This window comes from Myotis lucifugus, unplaced genomic scaffold, assembly GCF_000147115.1.
Source record: "Myotis lucifugus unplaced genomic scaffold, Myoluc2.0 scaffold_397, whole genome shotgun sequence".
In the NCBI taxonomy this organism is placed as follows: domain Eukaryota; kingdom Metazoa; phylum Chordata; class Mammalia; order Chiroptera; family Vespertilionidae; genus Myotis; species Myotis lucifugus.
In genome coordinates this window covers 23,014-46,219 of record NW_005871445.1, presented here as the reverse complement: position 1 = coordinate 46,219, position 23,206 = coordinate 23,014, and the positions used below count along the sequence as shown (strand labels likewise).

The 23,206-nt window shown below is 47.5% G+C and overlaps 2 protein-coding genes across 4 annotated transcripts in view; one reads left to right on the top strand and one right to left on the bottom strand.

Moving 5' to 3' along the window:
- Positions 1–1,868: 1,868 nt before the first annotated feature.
- NAIF1 (nuclear apoptosis inducing factor 1) lies at positions 1,869–7,576 on the bottom strand. 2 transcript variants are annotated; one of them, XR_330575.3, is made up of 3 exons: positions 5,938–7,575; positions 3,678–4,203; positions 1,869–2,409 (listed from the first exon to the last, which is right to left on the bottom strand). XR_330575.3 is itself a non-coding variant. In XM_006102074.3 (2 exons), exons 1-2 carry the CDS (start codon positions 6,446–6,448, stop codon positions 3,731–3,733), a joined length of 984 nt encoding a protein of 327 aa, XP_006102136.1. In that variant the 5' UTR covers positions 6,449–7,576; the 3' UTR covers positions 3,481–3,730. The 2 variants fall into 2 exon arrangements, 1 of the variants encoding a protein (XP_006102136.1); XM_006102074.3 differs by lacking the exon at positions 1,869–2,409 and having other exon boundaries at positions 3,481–4,203; positions 5,938–7,576.
- The window catches only part of SLC25A25 (solute carrier family 25 member 25), a 35,615-nt gene continuing 19,984 nt past the window's right edge, over positions 7,576–23,206 (top strand). For both annotated transcript variants that reach the window (XM_006102068.3, XM_006102070.3), the window contains exon 1: positions 7,576–7,845. In XM_006102068.3, the coding sequence (XP_006102130.1) occupies positions 7,594–7,845 (252 nt within the window). In that variant the 5' untranslated portion in view covers positions 7,576–7,593. The remainder of the gene's footprint in view (positions 7,846–23,206) is intronic.

Sequence of the window (23,206 nt, the reverse complement as noted above, 5' to 3'; positions counted from 1 at the left end):
GAAGGGAGCGAGAGGGAGAGAAAAGGGTGATTGTAAACTGACTCAAACCATTTGTGACAAAACTTCCATTGTAATCTCCAGAAAAGACTCTCTAGAGCAGTGGTTCTCAACCTTCCTAATGCCGCGACCCTTTAATACAGTTCCTCATGTTGTGGTGACCCCCAACCATAAAATTATTTTCGTTGCTACTTCATAACTGTAATTTTGCTACTGTTATGAATCGTCATGTAAATATCTGATATGCAGGATGTATTTTCATTGTTACAAATTGAACATAATTAAAGCATAGTGATTAATCACAAAAACAACATGTAATTATATATGTTATTCCGATGGTCTTAGGCGACCCCTGTGAAAGGGTCGTTCAACCCCCAAAGGGGTCATGACCCACAGGTTGAGAACCGCTGCTCTAGAGAGAGAGAGAGAGAGAGAGAGAGAGAGAGAGAGAGAGAGGCAGAGGAAGAGAGAAACATAGAAGTGAGAGAGACATATCGATTGGTTGCCTCCCACATCTGCCCCTTCAGGGAACAAACCCACAACCCAGGTACATGCCCTTGACTGGCAATTGAACCCGGGACCCTACAGTGGTCGGGCCAACACTCTACCACTGAGCCACACCAGCCAGGGCACCCTTTTCTCTCTCTCTCTCTTTTTTAATGTATTTTTATTGATTTCAGAGAGGAAGGGAGAGGGATAGAGATGGAAACATCAACGATGAGAGAGAATCATGGATTGACTGCCTCCTGCATGCCCCACACTGGGGATCGAGCCTGCACTCTCTGACCAGGAATCGAACCCTGACCTTCTGGTTCATAGGTTGAGACTCAACCACTGAGCCACGCTGGCCAGGCTCCCCTTTTCTCTCTTAATATGCATAAGTCCAAAGCCTGCAGCGAGTAGGAGAGGTCAGTGTTCCCTCTCAAGTGCCAAGAATAATAAGCATAAACCATCTCCTCAGCCTCCTCCTTTGACTTAGAAACTCCTCAGTGTCAGGCTCAAATGACTTCTAGCTGATTTCCCTCTACAGGCTGCAAGGTTAGAATAGTTAAGAGGTGAGAGCGGTAGTTAAGAGCATGGACCACCCCAGGGAATAAGGTAGCTGTGTGACCTTAGGCGAATTGTTTAACCTCTCTGATCCACAGTGTTCTCATCTGCAAACTGAGACCAATACTAGTATCTAATTCATGGGGCTGTTGCAAGGGGTCAATGAGGTCATGCTTAGAAGACCTGGAGAGTAGGGCTGGATAACTGTCAGTTTTTATTACTAAGTACTGGACAGATGACTATGGCCAGGGAGGCTGGGATCCCTCCAGAATAAAGGCCAATCTTAAATGAGAATCTCTGCTTGGAGAAACTCCTGAGAAGCAGCTCTCCCTGGGGCACGATTCCCATTTCACCTGAGTTTAACTCTTCCATTCTCTGAGCCAAATTTCTTAACCTCCAGGAAATCACCCAGAGAGCTTATGTACCATGTATGTTCTTAGAGCTCTCTCTCCAGGAGTCTCTTCCGGGTTTGGGACGAGGCCAAGGCTTGGGTATGTTAGACAAACACCTTGAGCAATTCTCATTCAGTGTCTAAACTGCCCCACACCAGGAGTAGACAGACTTTCTGTAAAGGGCCAGAGAGTAAATACTTGGGCGTTGTGGGTCAAGAGCCTCTGTCACAACTGTTCGACTCTGCTACTGCAGCACAAAAACAGCCAAAGACATAAAATAAGTGAAGGGGGTGTGACTATGTTCCAATAAAACTTTATTTACAAAGACAGGTAGGGGCCAGATTTGACCTGTGGGCCATAGTATGCCAGCCCCTGCTTTCTGCCAGCACATATCTCTCCTATGTATAACCAATAAAGACACAGACATGGGTATTTAAAAAAAAGTGATATTTCTTTAATTTAAAATTATGACCTGGAACGAACCAGTCAGTTTAAGTGATCCAGGCTTTCCTCTTTATACCCAATTGGAACAGACACAATATTGGCTCAGGTTGCTAACCCCAGAGAAAAACCAAACCAAAATAAAAAATCCTCAGGCAGTCCCCGCAGCTACCCTGCTGGGGCCCTCAGGCTCCTGGGAGGGAGGGTGCCCAGGTTGCCAGGGGCTACTGCTTTCCAGCCACACTGAGAAGAGCTTTTCTTCCACCACCCAACCCCCTCACAGGCCCGATTCCTCTCCATTGCTCTGTAGCTGGCCCTGCATGTCCTCCACGGAGAGACTGGTGGCACAGGAGTCACCTCCCAACTGCCTGTGGGGGCACCTTCCTGTGACTGCAACAGTGGAGCCGAGCAATTCTGAGTGCACATGCCCAGAAGGGCAGCACCTTCGTTGTTTATCTGGAGCCTTGAGTTGTAACCATCAGTCATGTGTGGTCAAGGCACCAGCAGCAAGATGGCACACTTGGGAAATGATCTGGAAAAAAATGCAAGGTCTCAGTAATCGATTCAGTAGATTTCATTCTGAAAATGAAACAGACACATGCCATCTGGGTAAACTCCTTACAAACGGGAGAAAGCAGAACAGGGAACACCACCTCCTTCAGGACTCCGAGGTCTGTCTGCTCTTCCGAAGCACAGACATCAAAGGTCCCACATCTTGGGTCAGCAATGCTCCCACCTCACACATTCAGGGCCAATCAGGCCTGCGGATTCACCCAGCCTGCCACTGGGGTTCTCAAAAGAACTCAAGGCTCTGAATAGTGTGTGAAGGGAGTGCAGGGTGTGACGCTGAGCAGGTTTTCTTGAAGGGTTTTGGAAATGCACAGTCAGTAGAGAGGAAAGAAGGAAGGGCGTGGCCAGAGTGGCCCTCAGAGGTCCTGGAGGTCTTCCCAGGAGGGGTTCATGGACAGAATAAACAGAACTGGCTGGAAGCAAACCTTCTGGAAGGAGCCAACAGGTCACCACAGACCCACTGCAGTGGGGCAACAATGTCCACACTGGGTTGCTTTCTCTAAACTTTACAGCACCCAAAGCCTGATGCTTGAGCTGAGTCAAGAGCTCTTGGGACAAAACACTAAAGGGCTGTCCTGGGAGGCCGTGGAAGACCAGATGGCGGCCAAGCCATCCCCACCACATACAGCATTCCTGAGCCCCGTGGACCGTATCCTAGGTGTGTCGCAGAGGCAGCCCAGGGCACTACCAAAGGCCCCTGCTGTGCACAGAGTGGGTGGGGAAGAGCACGGCATTAGAGTCCCCTGAGAACGGAGGCGCAGTGAGGAGGAAAGGGTGGGGTTTCTCTGTCACTCTGCCTCCCGAGGGAGGAAGAAGATATCACTGTGCTACTGCCAGCACCACTGCCAATATCTTACTGAAAAGATGGTACCTGAGAGTGGGGCACTTGAGCACAGAACCACGGCTGTGTGATCATTCCCCAGGGACAGCCTTCCTTGCAAGGATCCCAGGTCGAGTCTGGGTCATGTCAAGAGCCCAGGCTCATGGCAACACATGTCCGCCCCCCCCCCCGCCCCCCAGTGCCTGACCCCCAGCTAACCAGTCTCAACAAGGTTCTTAACAAGGCAGCTCCAGTGGTGGGGGTAAGAGTTTGGGTCTCAGGACCCCAACAAGTTCCTCTTCCCAGTCTCCTTTCTTTCTCAGAAATAGTGGACCTCCTGTGTGTCTATTAAAGAGGGAGCTGTCCGTGTGGCCGGCCCTAGCCAAAGGCCAGTTACAGAACGCACTTACAAGACCACCTGGTGTCATCCAATCACAGCAGAAGGCTGGCTCGACCCCTCCCCTCACGGGATGATGCTGTCTGGCTGTCCATTCTGGGCCATCTGTCCAGGGTCAGAGGCGGGGGCAGGGTTGGATGTGTTGCTCTGCAGGTAGCGGCGGAAATCTTTGATCATGGGCCGGAGGATTTGGATGAGGACGCTCAGGGCCGCCTGCGTGCCCTCCATGGCCTGAGCCTGGCGCTCCTGGGCGCAGGCCTGCACCTCCTGTGAGCGGCGGATCATCTGCAGCAGGTCGTTCTGCTGCTCCAGGTGCTGGGCGATCTCCTTCACGTGCAGGTTGGTGACCCGCTGCTCCTGGATCAGCTTGGCTGAGTTGAGGGCAATGCGGCTCTTGAGTGCCTGTGGCTTGACTGAGGGGTCAGCATGCTGGGCGATCATCTCCACAGGGGCCTCCGCTGGCAGGGGCGGGGGGGCCTCAGCGGTGCAGTACTCGACCACCCCCTCCTCCAGCGTGTGGTAGGTGGTCTCTGTGGGGACTGTGGACAGAGCAAAGGCAGTGTCAGGTCACTTTCTAGAAAGAGGGAAGCTGGTTATGTGGGATGGGCCATATTAAGCCCTATTCTGGGGAATTCAGGCCTCCTCTGGATGTATAGCTATATATATATATACCTAACTAAATCTAGAACATACCAGGTTTAGAATCTTAATCTATTTGGTAACCAAAGGGTCAGTCCCAGATCTGGCAAAAGCGAAGATGCTAATAATGATGCTAGCAAAAAATTTAGAGTACCTGCTATGTGCCAGGCACTGTACTAAGCCCTTTGCACTCATTAGCTCAACAAATTCTCATGACATCAAGAGGTAAGTCCTGTCATGTTCATTTTCAGAGATGAGAATGAACAGACTCAGAAACATGGAGTGACTTGCCTAAAGTCACACAGCTTGTTCAGCAGGTGCAGGAAACAAACCCGGGTCTCCCCAACACCAGAGTCCATAGTGCTCAATTCCACCCCACTCGGCTGCTTCTGCTAATAAAGGCATGGTCACGTGTTCCCCGTGGCACCGGAACACAGCAGGCATCTGGAGCGGGAACCTCTACATGAGCTGTTTGTAGCTGCAGTAGTCCTACCTCCTTCAGTGCCTTCTTGACTGCTAGTCTCTTATGGCCAAGCGGAAAAGGAGACGGGAGGGGGCTGGCAAAGTGTCCAATAAATGCTTCCCTGTCTTCTGATCACGGTCAATGGAATACCTAAGAGTTCTTCCTGTTCCAGAATAGCAATTGATTTAGGCCAGTGTCGGATCCTCTTTCCTACCTCAATATCCTTGAGAAATATGACACTGCAGGGGATGGCACTCACATATACCCAATTCCCAAAGCCCCACTGAGAATCACTGATCTGATCAGTGCAGTTTATAACCTAGCACAAAGAGGCAGTTCACGGATCCCAGTGCAAACCCTTATCTGAACTACAAAGTTCAACCCACGCCACTTCCATTGTTCTTCAGTTGAGAGCCTTTGGAAGGATTCTAGGTGGGCTGTTTGGGCCTCCCTGCGTAGAGGAAGGGTGAATCTTCTCCACCCTTCAATGCCAACATTAACTGTGTGTCCCCGCCAATCAAGAAGCCCCCCCTTCTCCTCTGAGTTCTTATGTTCTCCCAACTGACACTGCAGCTACTCAGTTATGTCTTATCTGCGCTACTAGATTATAATTGGCCTCTGTCTTACACACCTTGGTAATCCCAGTGCCAAGCACAGGGTTTGGCACAGAATAAATGCTAATGTTTGATGAGTGAATGAATGAGTAGATCAACACCAGGAACCATGAGGTTCCTCCACTGTGCCTGACGAACCTTTGCCACACCGAAAACCCAGACTGTCTCTCTGTCCAGAATCCATGTTTGGCTTGGGCATGGCCATTCCCATCTATCTACTCATTGAACAAACACATTCTGACTGCTTCATATGTGCCAGGCCCTGTGGCGAATCCTGTGAGGATATAAACATGGTCTTTGTCTTCAAGGACCGCACAGTTCAGTCATGGACACGAAGGGTGGCAAAACGCACTTGAGAGCAACCCAGCTCATCAGAAGCCCAGACTGTGTGCTGAGGAAGTCCCAGAGAGAAACAAGATCATTTCTGTCTGCGGAGCTCTTGGAAGGTCTCATGGTCTTCCAAGACTCCTATCTGACCTTTGACCCTGTACAGTCAACCTTCCCCAGGCTGCCCTTCCCATGTATGCACGCTGGACTGGGCAGGAGAGGTCACTCACTCTGTGTCAGGGTGACCGTGGCTGCGGCTGCAGTAGCCGTGGGTCCAAGGGCCACAGGGTGGATCTCTGTGGCACTGGGCAGGCTGATGATGGTGGCCTCACCCAGCAGATTGCAGATGCGCTGTTGCATGGGGGTGAGCAGGACGGGGGCTACCGCTGGGCCACCGCCACTACTGCTACCACCTGGCCCTGGCCCGCCAGCTCCATCTTCCTCATTGGGCCCTGGGGCCTCGCCACCCTCCACAGCCGCCCGGACTTGGGCAACCTTGCGACGGACCTCGGTCTTGAGATCAGACCACTTCTTCTTGACCTCGGGCAGCTCCCTGCGGCAGGTGGCCACAGCGTTCACCCTCCTCAGGATGCCGTGCCAGGCCGCGCTCTTGGCAGCCAGCGGGACCCCGGCGTTGAAGTGGTTCACCAGCAGGTGCTTCTTCAGTTCCAGCTCCTCCACGATGATCTCCACCTCTCGCTCAGAGAAGTTCATCTTCCTCTTCTTGGCTGGGACGGCCATGGCCTCTCCCTACCCTTCTTTTTAAAGAAATTATAATCCCTTCAACCGCCCAATTTCCCTTCTCTTCTTCCTCAGCCTCGCCCCTCGCACACCCCCCTACATGGGATAGGCCGAGTTGGCCAAGGCCAAGTACCAGGCCTTTGGTAACCCCCCCGTTACGCAAAGTGCGTAGGGCCCGGCGCCGACCGGCCCAGCCGCTGCCAGCCAGCGGCGTAATGGCTTCCTGAATCTGCCTCTTCCGCTCGGGTGTGCGGAGATCCGCCCACTTCCCCTCTTCCCGCCTCCCAGCGCTGCTCCGGGGGAACCCGCAGTCCCGGTTGGTCGCGGCTCAATATCCGGACACTCACTGGTTCTTTGGACCTGTCGCTCGGCTACAGAGCACGCCCACTTACCGGGATCGACTTGATCATTGGTCTAAAGGTATGCCTGTCGCTACAGAGTGCTCCGATCACTGAGTCTTTATTAACTTCCATTGGAAATTCGTTGTCGTTCAATCAGCAGTATCACGAATATTATCCTATTAAATTTAGCTAGTTTATTGGTTTAGGGAGCTAGATTATCAAAACCCGGCCTCCTGCGGATCCCTAGTGCTTTCAGCTTGAGCTGTTGGCCAATTAATTTATAATTCCACCCACGGGCGCAAACTGGTTTGAGATGCAGCTCACAATTACTCCTCACACAAATCCTATTTCCCACCGAAGACACGACCTCTCCTCCCATCCTTACGATTCTGAAGTCCAAACAGAGTTACTCAATGGAAACTGGACGCGGGACCTCCCGCCTGCCAATCACATGACTTCTGCCTATAGCGGCGCGATTTCCTCTGTTTGGCCCGATTCAGCCAATCCCTGCCTCCCTCAGTTTGAATCGGCCCCAGGCTGAGCCGGAATCGCCCCGCCCACTCTATTGATCCAGGCCGGCAAGGACGATGTGGGCAGTCCTTGGAGAGGTCCCGCCCCTCCGGGTGGCAGTGCCGGCCTGTGACTAGTCGGCGGCGAGCTAGGGGCGTGGCCAGAGAGGCGGGGCTCCCGGAAGCGGCCCCTCCCGCCCGTTTGCCGGCATCTCGGAACCCGCGCTCGCAGTCTGAGGATACCCGCGTGTCTTCTGCGTTCTCCTCGCCGCCCGGCGCCCCAGCCTCGCGCCCGATGGTGAGCAGTGTCTTGTGCCGCTGCGTGGCTTCCCCGCCGCCGGACGCCGCCGCCGCCGCCTCGTCCGCCTCGTCGCCGGCGTCTGTGGACCCGTGCGGCGGTGCCGTCTGCGGGGGCCCAGACCACAGGCTGCGCCTGTGGAGCCTCTTCCAGACGCTCGACGTCAACCGCGACGGCGGCCTGTGTGTCAACGACCTGGCCGTGGGGCTGCGACGCCTGGGATTGCACCGCACCGAGGGCGAACTCCGGGTAGGCGGCGCGCGCCGTGCGCGCGGGCGGGGAGGGGGCCCCTGCGTGTTCCTGACTCCAGGGAGGTCCAGGGAGGGGACTGGGGGGCAGGTCTGAACGCCCTGGCTTATGGGGCAGCCCCTTGGAGCGTAGCAGGTCAGCTGGATGGCCCCTTGGGCTTGGTGGGACCCCCGAGTGACTGATGGGTCCCCTCTTTATGTGCTGGTGGGAGTGGAGCTCCTTCACCGCTGTGGGCGCTTAAGCTAGAGGGAAGGGCTCTGCGTGGGCACAGGTGGGCACCCGCTGGGAGCTTCTGATGGGCGAAAAGCCCCTTCCTGCTCCGGCTTTCCCCAAAGTAGAGGCCAGGACTCAGAAGTCTGCCTTTCCTCACCTCCTGACCTCAAGGCTAAGCTTGATGCATCCCCCTACCCACCCCTACCCACCGCTGACAAGTTCATCCATCCTCCTCCAGCGCCCCCCTCCCTCCCCTCTGGTTTCCATGCCAGCCATTGGCCCGGATCTGGTTCCTCTCAGAAGCATGTGGGAGTTGGGGGGAGGAAAAAAGGGAACTGGGGTTTTAGGCAGATCTGTGATGGTGCGGGTGGTGAGGACTAGCAGCTCTCTTGGTGTAGGCTCATTCCTATCGACGTGCTTATCCAGGAGGTGGGATGACGATCCCTTGCAGCGTTGCAGGTGATAAAATAATCGAGGGGGCAAGACTTCCTAAAAGTGAGGGTGTTGCATGTCTAGGAGGGAATATCTTACTCCTGTTGAGGAGTGGGCTCTTGGCCAGGGGAAGGGGGTACGAGAACAGCCCATCTCCAGGCCTGCGGGAAAGAGCAGTGCTGTCTTCTATTTAGAAGAACCTCAAGCAGAAGCTGTTTCTTCCCCTTCTCTCAAGATATGTTTTTCCCTCTGACTCTGTGGCTGTAGCTTCCCTTTCCGAATGTTTCATTTACGGGTGGCTTAGCCTGATTTACAACCCGGGGGAGGACCACTGTGTACCTAGTAACCTGTTTTTCTTCTATGTTAGTTTATTTGGTCCATTTGTACAGAATCTCACAGCCAAGTATGACGAAATCTGGTAGACTACCAGAGAATTACACCAATTTTTTGATAGGCCAGGTATGTACGTAAAGTGTCTTTAACTCACGTCCAAGATATCTTGGATTAACATCTAAGGTATTTAACCTACTTAGGATCTGCCTGGGAAGAAGACCAAGGGTAACACTATGTAAGAATAGAATCAATGAGTTAAATCCAAGTGGTTTATAGAGACAAGTTAAAAAAAATTTAAGTAGCCCTAGCCAGTTTGGCTCAGTGGATAGAGCGTCAGCCCGTGGACTGAAGGGTCCCGGGTTCAATTCCAGTCAAGGGCACAGACCGGGTTTGCAGGCTCCACCCCAGCTCTGGTTGGGGGACCGTGCAGGAGGCAACCAACCGATGTGTCTCTCTCACATCGATGTTTCTCTCTCTGTGTCTCTCCTTCTCTCTTTCACTCTCTAAAAATCAATGGAAAAATATCCTCGGGTGAGGATTAACAAAAATAAAATTTAAGTGAGTTTTACACAAAATAGTAAGTAGTGTGAGCTTGATGTTTTCCCGTACATATCTGATGAATAAGTCCCTTGGAAAGATAGTATGGCTAAATTCAGAGGGTCTGTTAGGCCTTATGGGCCCAGCTTTACCTTTCTGCTTCTTTGCACCCACTTGGCATATGCTGCAGGCACATCGAGGGCATCTGGCGGTGGGAGGGTATTCAGTGTTGACGCTATGCTCAGTGCTAAACTAGAGTCACAATGTTCTTGTGATTCACGGCACATCTGACATTGATCCTAATCCATTTTTCTGGCAGTAAATTTCTAAGGGCAAGTAAGGAGAAAGGGATCGTTTTTCTTTCCAGCGTTGAAAGAAACCTTTCTGATTAACCAAAGGTTGCTTGGCCCCTTGGTCACATTGGTTCTAAGATTTTTGATTCTGTGACTGATCTGAGTTCTATTATTTTTTTTTTGAAAAAAATATTTTTGATTTTTATTGTTGGTTTGAGAGAGAGAGAGAGAAAGGAAGGGAGAGAAAGAAACTTGAGGTTGTTGTTTCACTTATCCATGCATTCACTGGTTGACTCTTGTATGTGTACTGATAGGGGATCGAACCTGCAACCTTAGCGTATTAGGTAATGCTCTAACAAACTGAGCTACCCAGCCAGGACTCTTTTTTTTGTTTGTTTTAATATATTTTTATTGGTTTCAGAGAGGAAGGGTGAAAGAGAGAGAGAAACATCAATGATGAGAGAGAATCATTGATCTGCTGCCTCCTGCACACCCCTGACTGGGAATTGAGCCCACAACCTGGGCATGTGCCCTTGACCAGAATCAAACCCAGGACCCTTCAGTCCACAGGCCAACACTCTATCCACTGAGCCGAACCAGCTAGGGCCAGGACCCTTTTTTATTCTTGTGGTGTGGGGATTTAGTATGGACTCTATTTCTATAACTCTTTTGGCCTTTGAATAAGCTAAATTATTATACACGGTTGAGACTAGGAATTATGCATTGTATCTGTTTATTACCCATAAAGGAGTACATGCCAGTCTTCTGGCGAGTGGTTTAAGTATTAAGAGAGAGAAAATCTGCTTTGTTGTAAATAACCAGGCAACAGGAAGACACCCTGCCGCATGAACCCCCATACCACTTCCTGTTGAAATAATATCAGTGTTAGTTACCAACAGAAAAAGTAGTGCTGTCGTTTTGCAGAACTCGAAAAGCCAAGAGAGAAGGTGGGGGCCCCTGGGTAGGAAATGGGTCGTCTGCTACAGGAATAGGCGTTGAAAATACATCAAACTTTGGCAGCCACTTCATGTGGCCCTTCGGACCAGTCTGAAGTGCTAGGGTTTGTTTGCTCGGGAATCAGCTTTGCTTATCAGCGGGTGATGGGTGAACCCAGCCATGTGACTATCAAAGCCTCTTGCTAGCTTTACAACAGGTTGGGTCAAGTTTTCTTTAGAAATGAACCAGCAATTTTGGCATCTGCCTTTTTTTTTTTTTTTTTGTCCAGAAGAAATTGGGACAGTCGGGGGAAAATTACTTAAAATGGAAGCGGGCAGCCACCCAGGGAAATTTCCTTTGTAAAGGACATGTGAGCAAGAAGCCCATCCTGAGACAAGGAAGGGAATCGTTGATTTATTTAATTTTATTTTATTTTGGGGGGAAGGGTTTATTAAAGAAAGAAGAAAGATGACGGCAGGCAGCGGTAGTGACTTGAGGAAATGAGGCTTCAGCTGGAGCTAATTATAGCATGGCCTATTTAAGGCATTTTCATGTGACCAAACAAAATCTTTGTCTTAAAACAGATTTAAAACATAGGTTCCAATTAGAGGAAGAAGGCAAGCTGGGTTAGATGTAAAAACAGTGTCCCTGTAGCTGAGGCTGTGGGGCTGGAGTTTAATGCAGGTGAGGGTTTTAGAAGGCGGAGTGGTTTGCTGACTGAGAGACGTGCGTATGCACCAGCTAGTGGGAGCCTCACAATACCTTTGTGAAATAGGCAAGACAGGGATTTCACCCCATTTTACGGAGGGAGGAACAGAGGTCGAAAAAGATGATAAAACAACCTCAAAACTCATTTGACCACTAAGGAATTAGACCAGAGCAAGAACTGGAAACAACTTCTGATTTGAGCTCCACTCTTTAACTAGACCAGTTGTTTCTGAGGGACATGAAGAGAGCCCCTGCCTGGGCTTTTGGGAGAACTTGAGAAAGATGAGGAGGGATCAATTTAGAACCACATCTGTTTTTCCCCAAAGTAGGCTTCAAGATTACCCAGAGATTATCCTGTCCAAGAATGAGAATCCACCCTGCCCTCATTCTCTCCTTGACCCGGGCAGTGTGCAAGAGGCAACCTCTATTGACTTGGAACAATGAGTGGAAGATCGTTAAGGTCGGGTTGGTAGTATTGCTTAACCAGACAGTACTGCTAAACTGTGTACCTATTAAATGTGTGGTCATTTGGCCCAGCTGGGGTGGCTCAGTGGTTCAGTGTCGGCCAATGGATCAGGAGGTCACGATTCGACCCCCAGCTGGGTTGTAGGCTCGATCTCCAGTAGAGGTGTGCAGGAGGCAGCCAGTCCACGATTCTCTCTCATCACTGATGTTTGATGTTTCTAACTCTCCCTTCCCTTCCTCTCTCTGAAATCAATAAAAACATATTTAAAAATATTTAAATGTGTGGTCATTGAGGGGGAAGCTAGACTTAGATAAGACAGTCTACAGAAAAAGAAGCCTTTTTCATAGAAAAGGGATAGACATAATTTGGTATAATACAATGGCCCATTAGAAAAAGCAAAATGCTATTTGCAGCTTGGATTAAATTCTTTTACTAACCTGATTGTTATATTGTTGCAAAATTGGTTCCTGGCTCAAAGTAATTATCATCAAGATATGATTTTTTTTAAAGCCCTGGCCAGTGGCTCAGTGGTTAGTGTCAGCCCTCGGACTGAAGGGTCGCATGTTCAATTCCCGGCAAGGGCACCTACCTTGGTTGCTGGCTGGATCCATCCAATCAATGTGTCCCTCTCCCATCGATGTTTTTTTTCTCTCTCTCTGTCTCTCCCCCTCCCTTCCACTCTCTCTGAAAGTCAATGGGAAAAAATATCTTTGGATGAGGATTAACAAACAAACAAACAAAAAAGTGTGTGTGTGTATTTAAAGGAAGCTTTAAAAAAATTAGTTGATATTTGGAAAGGTGGGATCAAGTTCCCTGATCTAAAACCAGGTGAAAAATAAGGATACAGCCTGAGTAGGCCTGACCTGGAGCTTCAGTTGGATGAATCCCTTTGATGTTGAAAGAGTCATTAATTGCTGAAGTCTCACCGAAACCACAGGGGAATGAAAGAAAGAAATATTTTGCTGGTATTCATTTCTAGTCCAGCTGAGTACAGCCGCAGGTTGAATTCAGTGAACAAAGCTGTACTTAAGAAAGGACTAGTCAGTCTTGGTAAGTCAGGCCAGACTTTCATTTTAACCATTTCTTATACTGATGTGAATTTGCCAGAACCAGAGAATTTGGTCTTGATGGGTCATTGGCCACCATAGGCCAGCCTCCTACCCAGTGTGGGGAGCATTCCTTCTGGGGCATCCTCACAGGTGGCCGGCCAGCCCATTTCACGGTGGACCTGCTTGGGGTTATTGTGAGTACAGCACTTTATGTCGGACTGAAGTCTGTCTGCTTGTATCTGTTTCCCATGTGCCTCAAGCTTACCGTCAGGAGCAATACACAAAAGTGACCCAAGGGCCCTTTAAGTATCGGAAAACTATCTTATCTTACAGTCTCCGCTGCTATAAAAACTGGGTTTTATCATGCACTTCTCACACAATAAGCTGTCCACACCTTTCATAGTCCCTCCTCGGAGGCACTGCCATGGGAGTCAATTAAGAGGACAGCCCTTCCTTGGAAATATTACACCAAGTGAAAGAAGCCAGTCACAAAAGGCCATATGTTATATGATCCGTTTCTGTGAAATTCCAGGATAGGGAAAGCTGGAAACTGAACCTAGATTAGTGGTTGCCTAGGCCTGGGAAGGGAGGAGAATGGAGAGAAAGGAAGGTGAGGGTTTGGGGGTTCTTTCTGAGGTGATGAACGTGTTCTACAGTTGATTGTGGCGATGGTTGCACACATCCTGGGAGGGAAACTGCTTCTGGCCCTCTAATGCTCCAGGCCATCTTGTGGGGCCGCAGCCTGACCTCTCCCCGCGTCTGTGCCAGCTGGAGTCACAGTGGGCACCGACCTGTGTCTGCAGCCATTGTCTCTGTCCTCCCCGCATCCCACCTTCCTACTTATTCCAATAACCCCGCCTTCAGATATCCCAGTGCGTGGGTCTTTCAGGGGGGCTTCTGTATTGAGCAGGCGATCCTTGTGGAGTTCTGGTTGTCTGACTTGTAAATTTAAGGGGAGAAATGAGGTCTTCTCACCCCACCCTGATGTGGCTATCACTTCCAAAACTGTTTTTGTTGTTTTTAAATCTTTATTGTTGAAAGTATTACATATGTCCGTCCTCCCCCCCCCCCATCATTGACCCCTTCTAGCCCATCCCTGCCCTTCGCCCCAGGCCAGAATGTGTTTGTTTTTTTTAAAACAGTACAGTATGGACTTAATGGTGTAAACCTAGGTTCAAATATTGTTTTTGCAACTTGCTAGCCATGTGACCTTAAGCAAGTTACTCAACCTCTCCAAGTCTGTTTTCCGTAACAGATACATGATATGAATACCTATTTCATCAGGTTGTGGTGGGGATTAAATGAGATAAAGTATATAAAGGGCCTGGCACTTAGGTGTTTAACACAAAGTGACATTTTCCTCCATTGAGTCTTTGAAAAGAACATGCCCACAATTGGTCTTAACCACCTGCATTTTTCCTGAATTACTTAGGTGGAAAGTGCAATAGAAAGAAGTAGAAAGTCTGGGATGTCTGTAGGAAAGGTGTGTAGCACCCAGGCAGAGTGCAGTCTATTGTCAGCTGACAGGGCCTTCAGCAGTTTAGGGAGGAGGAATGTAGGTTGCAGAGAGCCTGGGCCCTATAGACATTAGGAAAATTAAAACAAAAAAAGAGGCTTCCACTGGCTGGTGTTGCTCAATGGTTGACCCATGAACCAGGAGGTCACTGTTTGATTTCTGGTCAGGGCACATGCCCAGGTTGCAGGCTCGATTCCCAGTGTAGGGGGCATATAGGAGGCAACAGATCAATGATTCTCTCTCATCATTGATGTTTCTATCTCTCCCTCTTCCTTCCTCTATGAAATCAATAAAATATATATATATATATATATATATATATATATATATTTTTTTTTTTTTTTTTTTTTTTTTAAAGAGGTTTATGGAACCACAGGCTTCAGTTCAGATTATGGCCAAGTCCAAGAGCCACACCATGCACAACCAGTTACAAAAATGGCACAGAAATGGCTTCAAGAAACCCTGATCACAAAGATACAAATTTCTTAAGTTCCTGAGAAACATGTGCTTTGCCCAGAGGCCCAACAAGAAGGGCCTAAGAAGATGCGGGCCCGCAATGCCAAGGCCATGAGTGCATGTGCCCGGCTATTAAGGCCTTGTAAAGCCAAGGAGGCCAAGCCCAACATTCCAAAGGGCACAGCCACAGCTCAACTGACTTGCCTACATCACTCAGCCCAAGCTTGGGAAACGTGATCGTGCCGCACAGCCAAGGGTCTCAGGCTCTGCCGGCCAAAGGCCAAGGCCAAGCCTCAAATCAACCCCAGGCTACAGCGGCAGCTCCGGCTCAGGCCTCCAAAGGTGCCCAGGCCCCCACGAAGGCTCCACAGTAGAGGTCTCTGCTGATGTGAGGATGGGAGGCCTGATATGGCCCCTGGACCACTGTCTGCATGGGGCTGGTGTCTTCCTGTGCTATTTGTACAAATAAACCTGAGGCAGGAACTGTAAAAAAAATAAAATAGCAGGAGGCAGCTGACGGATGTTTCTCTCTCAGCGATGTTTCTAACTCTCTATCCTTCTCCCTTCCTCTCTGTAAAAAAATCAATAAAATAAATAAATAAATAAATAAATAAAATAAAAAGGAAACCCTGGTGTTAGGAGGTTTCTTAAAGTTGTTGAAGTGGTTGAGTCACTCTACACATAACAATGTCTTCACCCGTATGTTTCCCTGGATGGAAATGGGCCATATTCTTAATGCAGAGTTCACTTTGATGTGAAAATGGAAGCTTCAAGCAGAGCTTGGTTAAAACCCTTGGAGATTATCTCACTAACTGCATCATTTTGCGGAAGTGGGGCTGTGGCTTAGCCTTCCAGTTGGTTGAAGGCAAAGCTAGTAGCAGAACCCAGGATTTGATATTATCAGCGGGACTTTTGCTGCTGCATCACTGATGACAGAGATTTTACATCAGGTTTATATTTCGTGACCTTCAGAGATATGCACGAGCTACTACTTTCATCCGTCAGGCTACTCCTATTATGAGACTTAACAAAATTCATCACTGAGAACAAAGATTCACAAGCGTATGTGGATGAAACCAAAACACTGGTCGGATCTAGGAAGTCAGGGAGAGTTAAGGCAGAGGCATAGAAATTGCTCTTCCCCTCTCTCGTCAATCCATGTCTGTGGTCTTTAAGATAACTTGCTATGTAAAATTATTTATTTATCTAAGATACACCTACACTGAATTTATCTGAAAAATAAAAAAGTCAATATTAAGAAAAAAATTGTAAATGGAAGATTATAAGAGAGGGTTTCGCGTGCCAGCAAAAATTACTGGCGTGCCATGTTTGGCACATGTGCCAGGGGTTGCCCACCACTGCTATAGATACTTCACTAGCCCCTAAAATTTGGCAAGGTTGATATTCACAGTTTATGACATTGCCATATCTGTGCCTAACACCAGCTCAGCTTTTTAAAAAATATATATATATTTTTATTGATTTCAGAGAGGAAGGGAGAGGGAGAGAGAGAAACATCAATGATGAGAGAGAATCACTGATCGGCTGCCTCCTGCATGCCCCACACTGGGGATTGAGCCCGCAACCCAGGCCCCAACCAGGAATCGAATCATGACCTCATGGTTCATAGGTCCACGCTCAACCACTGAGCCACGCCGACCGGGCCAGGTAGCATTTTAAGACCCTCTGATGGTGCTCAGGAAGCAGCCACTGAAATGATAGGTGCACTCTCGCTAAGTATGGTATATGAAAGACTCCACGCATGCCTAAAAGAAAGGCTTTGTTGTCTTAAAGATGCACCTTTCTTTGAAATAAATAAATTATAAAGGTAGAACATAAGGAGCTTCTTATCTGCTTTCAACTCTTGGCATGGCTTTCCTGGAGCTTGAATTCCCCAAGGTCAAAGGGGAAACTGGAGATGGTAGCAGCTCCTGTTCCTGCCGCTGCTTTATGAAGCTTTCCACATTCCATCAGCCCCTGGCCTCATGCCTTCTTTCCCCAGCCCACCCTCCTCCACTGGAGTCTGATGTGTGACTAAAACACACAAAAACCAGCCACTTACAGTGTCGAGAAAGCTCTCAAAAACCTCAGAAATGCGGGGGGTGGAGGGGAGCAGTGGGTAGGGAAAAGGTAGTTTAGATCACCAAGAACAAATAAGCACAAACTGAAATCCTTGTCTGTAGGTCTGACACAAGTGAATAGTCCTGTTGGTTAAATCCAGCCAGCTGTGCTCACCTTCATCATTTATAGACAGCACATTTTTTCCCTTTTTTATTCATATCTTGGGTATATTCTTTTTGCTAGAGTCTCTTCTTTAGCCTATATCAAAGGTAAAGATAGTATCTGGTAAATAGTTTTATAGCTAAAAAATGCCTTACCTTGCCCTGGCCGGTTTGGCTCAGTGGATGGAGCGTCGGCCTGTGGACTGAGGGGTCCCAGGTTCGATTCCAGTCGAGGGCATGTACCTTGGTTGCGGGCACATCCCCAGTGGGAGGTGTGCAGGAGGCAGCTGATCGATGTTTCTCTCTCATCGATGTTTCTAACTCTCTATTCTCCCTTCCTCTCTGTAAAAAATCAGTGAAATATATATATTTTTTAAAAAGCCTTACCTGAATTGTTTCTAAGAGCCAGCTTGGTGTAAACTAGTTATTCTTTTGTGTGTGTGTATGAAATGTAGTGGGGTTTTTTTTGTGTGTGTGTGTTTTTTTTTTTAAATAAATTCTTTATTGTTGAAAGTATTACATATGTCTCCTTTTCCCGCTAAAGCAGGTATTCTTACACAGACTTCTCTGGCCTGCCCTTCTCACCCTGAGGGCAGCTGTTGGTGGGTTTCACACCCCTGTCCTGGCCCTTCTCTCTCTGTCCTCCCTGAGTCCCGAGCAAGCAGCTGCTGAGAGCTAGGTTTGCATTCATTCAAACAATGTCAGTTTTAGCCTGTGATTCTGAAATCACTTTTAAGAAACTGAAAACATTTGGTGTTACTTTTAGTAATGCATCTGCTGATTCGCCTTTTCCTGTGGAAGAAGGGAAGGCATGAATACGGATAAAGTGGCTGCAGCAAGCAGGCTAAACAAGGGCCAGTGTTTTGGCTCCCATTGATCAATTTTGATCAGTTGAAAAGATTCTGATCATTCTAGGTGATTGGGTTTTTACATGCCCGCCTCTACACCTATTCATCCCCTGCCCCTTATTCTTGGAACATGTTTATCGAAGGAGAATCAAGCTCTTACGTGGTCTCTTCTTGCTTCTGCAGAACTTTAGTTTACATGCTACACCTCAGAATCCTACATTTAACCCAACTAAATTTGGCCTAATTTTGTACACTTCTAACTTTCTATTAGACAGAAGAAAAAAAGTCTTTGTTAGTAGGCATTGACCTTGAACTTGGGACTCGATGGAGACTGGCTTGTCACCACGAGTAAACAGAAGCCATCAAGAATCTTTTTTCTCTGTAATACACTACTCTTCCTCTTCCTCATCTACAGGAGTTTTTTTCCAGGGAGCTTTTGCCAAAGCTAGAATTTCTGGTTTTATTTCCTAAAATGGAAATAGATGAAGAGGATTTCACCTTTTTTATCACGGTAGTCGTCATCTTCAATGCCTTGGTTTCATTTGTGCCAAATTAGATGCGAGTGCCCTGCTCCTCTTCATTGTCTAATTGTGGACTGAGCCACAGGCAGAAGGGTGTTCAATGGTCCTACGGTACATCCAGAAACCCAGCTGCCAGAGGGCTGTGCAGGACCGCACGTAGCATCTAAGCATCTACATTCTCCTGTTGATTCCTGGCAGAGGAGAGGGATGGTTACCTGCTGCAGTTGTGCCTCTGAAATAATAAATCGCTACCACATAACAATCTATAAAAGAGATCCTTCAAACTCTTGCTCCTATACTGTCCTAAAAGAATTTAGAAAGCAGGTACCCCCTTGAACATATTCAAGTTGACATAAGTTTAATGGCTGCAGAGATATAATTACTGGCATATTATATATCTGCTTTAAATGTTTTTAATTGTCAGTTTTGGATCTGGTTTTGCTCAAAACCTTAGTTTTGCAGATTTGACTCATTCAATTTATGGAAAGTGCCCTCCACATAACCTAATTGGCCCAGCCAGTCTTCACTTTCAAATCAAATCAGTCTGGTTTTCTGTCAAATCAAACCTGGCTTCATTTCTCAGTTTAAAAAAAAAGTGTGGTCCCTTTGACAGCAGGTCTTCTGGAGAGAGTGATTCTAAGATAGACAGGTAGTAAGTCCTTCAACTGGTGGACGTGCGCCGTGGAGCGTTGCCCTGGAGTGCGTCCTGGGAGAGCTCTCTGCCTGGTTTAATAAGATTCCGGGTGATGCTCTGGGGCACTTATCCCCTGGGCAGTTTATCAGGTTAATGTGGAGTGGGTTCCCGCTGGGGGTCCATCCCAGTACAACCTGGTGTTTTCTCTGAAAAGTATGGGAGATCCTGTGACTCGCTTTTATTCAGCACGTCTCTTTTTTTCTAGATTCTTAGAAGAGTGGGCTACTTCTGCAGGTGACTAGCCTCATATTAACCAGTTTCTGTTGATGTTTATAAGCTCACTTGCAGGAGGGTTATACTTGCCCACTCTGTCGTTGGACATGGGTGATCCCTCAACCCCAAGAAAGCTGAGCCTGGTAGGGTTGTAGTGTAGTAATTGCACGTAATCCAAAAGAAACTAACAGTCTGCTCAATGCTGCTGGTTTAGGTGATGCTGCGGTAACAAAAGAGACATATACTGTACTCATCCTTGAGGAAATCAAAGATTCAAGAAAAGGGGCTTTAGAATAAAAATATTAGCAAAGTGTGCAATTGCACACGTTTTCCTTGACCTCCGGCTTAAATGGTGAACAAGGGAGGTTTTAGGATAAATAAAACACCGTCTCTTCTTCCCCTAGTTTATTATTTTCTTCCTTCTGCTTGTACCCGTCCTCTACCCTGTAGCCTGGAAACCCCAGCCAGCAAGCTGGGGCAATCGTGGGCTCAGCTCATTTGTATAGATCTCCCAGGAGTCACTGTCCTTTGTCACCTGAAGTCCAGTGTCTTGAAAACTATCGTTTTATATATTTCGTCTGGACGTTTAATTGTTATTGGCAGGAAGGTGAATTGGTCCCGGTAGCTCCATCTTGAGTTTATAACTCAGTTCTGTGGTATGTAGGAGTCCGTTAAATTAAAAGCCAGTAACCAACCAAATATGAGATTTCTCTTATGTCTCCTCCATTTCACCAGATTTTCAGTGCATAAAAACAAGATTCATTTTCATGAAAGGATTACTTGTTTAGTTAGGGTTTTTGGCTCTGGATGGGTTCTTAGTATTTTTTTAAAAAAACAAAATTCAACCAAGTACATTTGGAGATCTAGTTGGAGATCTAATTGGCTTTATTAAATGTCCTATCTAGCAACTAGAAGGGCACTCTGGGGGGTTGTACAAGATGGAAGGCTTTTATAGGAAGAAGGGTGAGGCAAGGGGTGGGGGGTGTCAGGCAAGGATTTGATCTACCGATTGTCTCTTGCCTCTTCTTCCTATGGGGGGATGGAGAGGACCCACGTGACAGAGTACTTTACTAGTGCTTGATCAGAAGATTCCAGACTGGATGACTACGGAAGATCATGTTTGTGGGAGAGGCTTAAACTGCAATTAGATCAGGTATTAAGTCTAGGTTTAGTATCATGGGCTTCTAGCACGAGGGACACCATTTAGGGCCTGTGGGTTTTCTCTTTAACAGTATTATAACTACTTCCCTCTAGCCGACTGTGCTTTCTGATCCCTCTGGGTTTCTTTTGTTAAAGGAGCCAGTGACGTAAGTACACTGAGAAGACGTAAGTACACTGAGACACTCATAAACTGAAGGAAAAAAACACCTGAAAAGATGACAAAATTAAGGGCAGACCACAAATAAAGGCTAATGGGGACAGTGCCCAATTTAAAAACAAAGGAAGCAAAACTAGTTGCATGAGCTCACAATCATTTTCTAGATAATGGTAATAAAATAGCTAGTAGTTATGAAAGAATGTCCAAACCTATGGGAAAGTTTCATAAGAGTTTATTTGAGTCAAATTCTGGGGGACATGTCTGGAAGCAAGGTCTCAATAGATCGAGGAAATGCTCAGGAGAATTGCAGTTTTGCAGCTTATTTTATACACCAGTCAAAGGCAAAGACCTAGAGAGGGTGACATGAAAAACACTGAAAACACTGGGGTAGATTAAGGAGGCAGGAGAAAGCCAAGCAAGGAAACCTCTAGGATTGGACAAGAAGCAAAATGGAGACACACATACTTCTTTCACATTAGGTGGATACAGGATAGTTAATAATTAATGTTTACAGCACATAGAGATAGTATGCGGGCAACACGATAATAATGGGGTGGGGGGTTCTGTGGTTTGTGCTCTGGTGCCAGTGGTTGTGCCTCCAAGGGGACTGGAAAAGAAATCACTCTGACATTTCCAAGGGATGTTTTCCTGGACGTAAGAACAACGGACAGAGCTCGCTTAAGCTTAAGCCTAATCCTTGCTAAGGAAGTTCTAGTCCTTGGATGTGACGGCCTGCCATGCATGCCCAGTTAGGAATGTTTGTGTTCAGACCATCTGTGTGGGTTACTTTTTTTACCTTCTATTTCTTTACTAGAGGCCCGGTGCATGAAATTCGTGTACTGGAGGGGGGGGTACATCCGCGTGCCTTGCACCCTCTTGCAGTTCGAGGAACCCTGGGTGTATGTGCGACTGCCTAACTTATGCCCACAGGGAGCGGGGCCTAAGCCGTCAGTCGGACATCCTTAGCGCTGCCGCGAAGGCGGGAGAGGCTCCCGCCACTGCTGCTGCGCTTGCCAGCTGTGAGCCTGGCTTCTGGCTGAGCAGTGCTCCCCCTATAAGAGCACATTGACCACCAGGGGGCAGCTCCTGTATTGAGCATCTGCCCCCTGGTGGTCAGTGCACATCACAGCAACCAGTCATTCCACTGTTCAGTCAATTTGCATATTAGCCTTTTATTATATAGGATTAAATTTATTGGGGAATGTGGTTACTTTTGATCACTGAGGTTGTCAGGTTTATTACATAGCCCCATTTTTGTTCACAATGCTCTAAGAGCTTTACATATTATCTAATTTAGTCTTTATCAACTCTATGAACTAACAATATGGTTCCATTACTATTCTTATTTTGCACATAAGCATAAAGCGCAAAGAGCTAAAAGTAACTTGACCAAGATCATACAAGTCATGGCCAGGACTTGAACCTGGGGTCTGACTCCAGAGACTATACATTTAAACAACATACAAAACTGCTTCTAGATAAAGTCATTCTTAACTTGGCCATCTTGATGTCCCTTCTTGTGTTTTCTTTTTAAATAATTGTTGTATGTATGTATATGTATGTATGCTTGGTCATATATGCTCATGATTTGTTTTCACATGATATAAGGATGTTCAGTGAAAGTAATCTCCCATCTGCCTTTCTCCCCTCAAACCCCCAAGTTCCCTCCCTGCCCCAAACCATCTCTTTACATTAGGTGGCTACAGGATAGTTAATAATTAATGTTTACAAGCACATAGAGATAGTATGCGGGCAACACGATAATAATGGGGGGCGGGTTCTGTGGTTTGTGCTCTGGTGCCAGTGGTTGTGCCTCCAAGGGGACTGGAAAAGAAATCACTCTGACATTTCCAAGGGATGTTTTCCTGGATGTAAGAACAACGGACAGAGCTCGCTTAAGTGAGCTCTTCAATTTTAGTGTCTTTCCAGAGATACTCGTCACATGTACAAGCTTAGAAATAAATGGCAGCATACTGTCCCCTTTCTTCTGCACCTTGCTTTTCTCGTTTAGCAAGATATTTTCACATCATTCCATATGAGTGTTAACTTAAAAATAAAAGCCAAAGTGAGAACAAGTACCGTATTTTTCCGTGTATAGGACACCCGCATGTATAAGATGCCCCCCCCCCCCACTTTTCCAACCCAAAATTAAGAAATCAATATATTTTTTTTTAGAAATCAATATTTTTTTTCACTCTTTTTTTTATTCTTTTTAAAAAAATATTATAATAAGTATTACAAAGGGTATTACATATGTGTCCTTCCCCACCCCCACCCCCCCCCCCCGCCCTTGACAATCCCCCTGCCCTCCCTTACCCCCCCAGTGTCTTATGTCCATTAGTTATGCTTATATGCATGCATACAAGTCCTTCGGTTGATCTCTTACTCCCCTCCCTTCTGCCCCCCAACCCTCTCTGGCCTTCCCACTGCAGTTTGACTACCAGCCGACGCCCCTCTGCCTCTGTATCATCGTTTGTTCAAAAGTCTTACAACCTGGGGAGTACTCGAACGAGTGAGACCATTAGGTCTGGCCCCCAAAGTCTCTGGCTGATCTCACGCAGGATAGGCCGTCCATTGTTCAAACGCTGTACAAATGCAACGGCTTC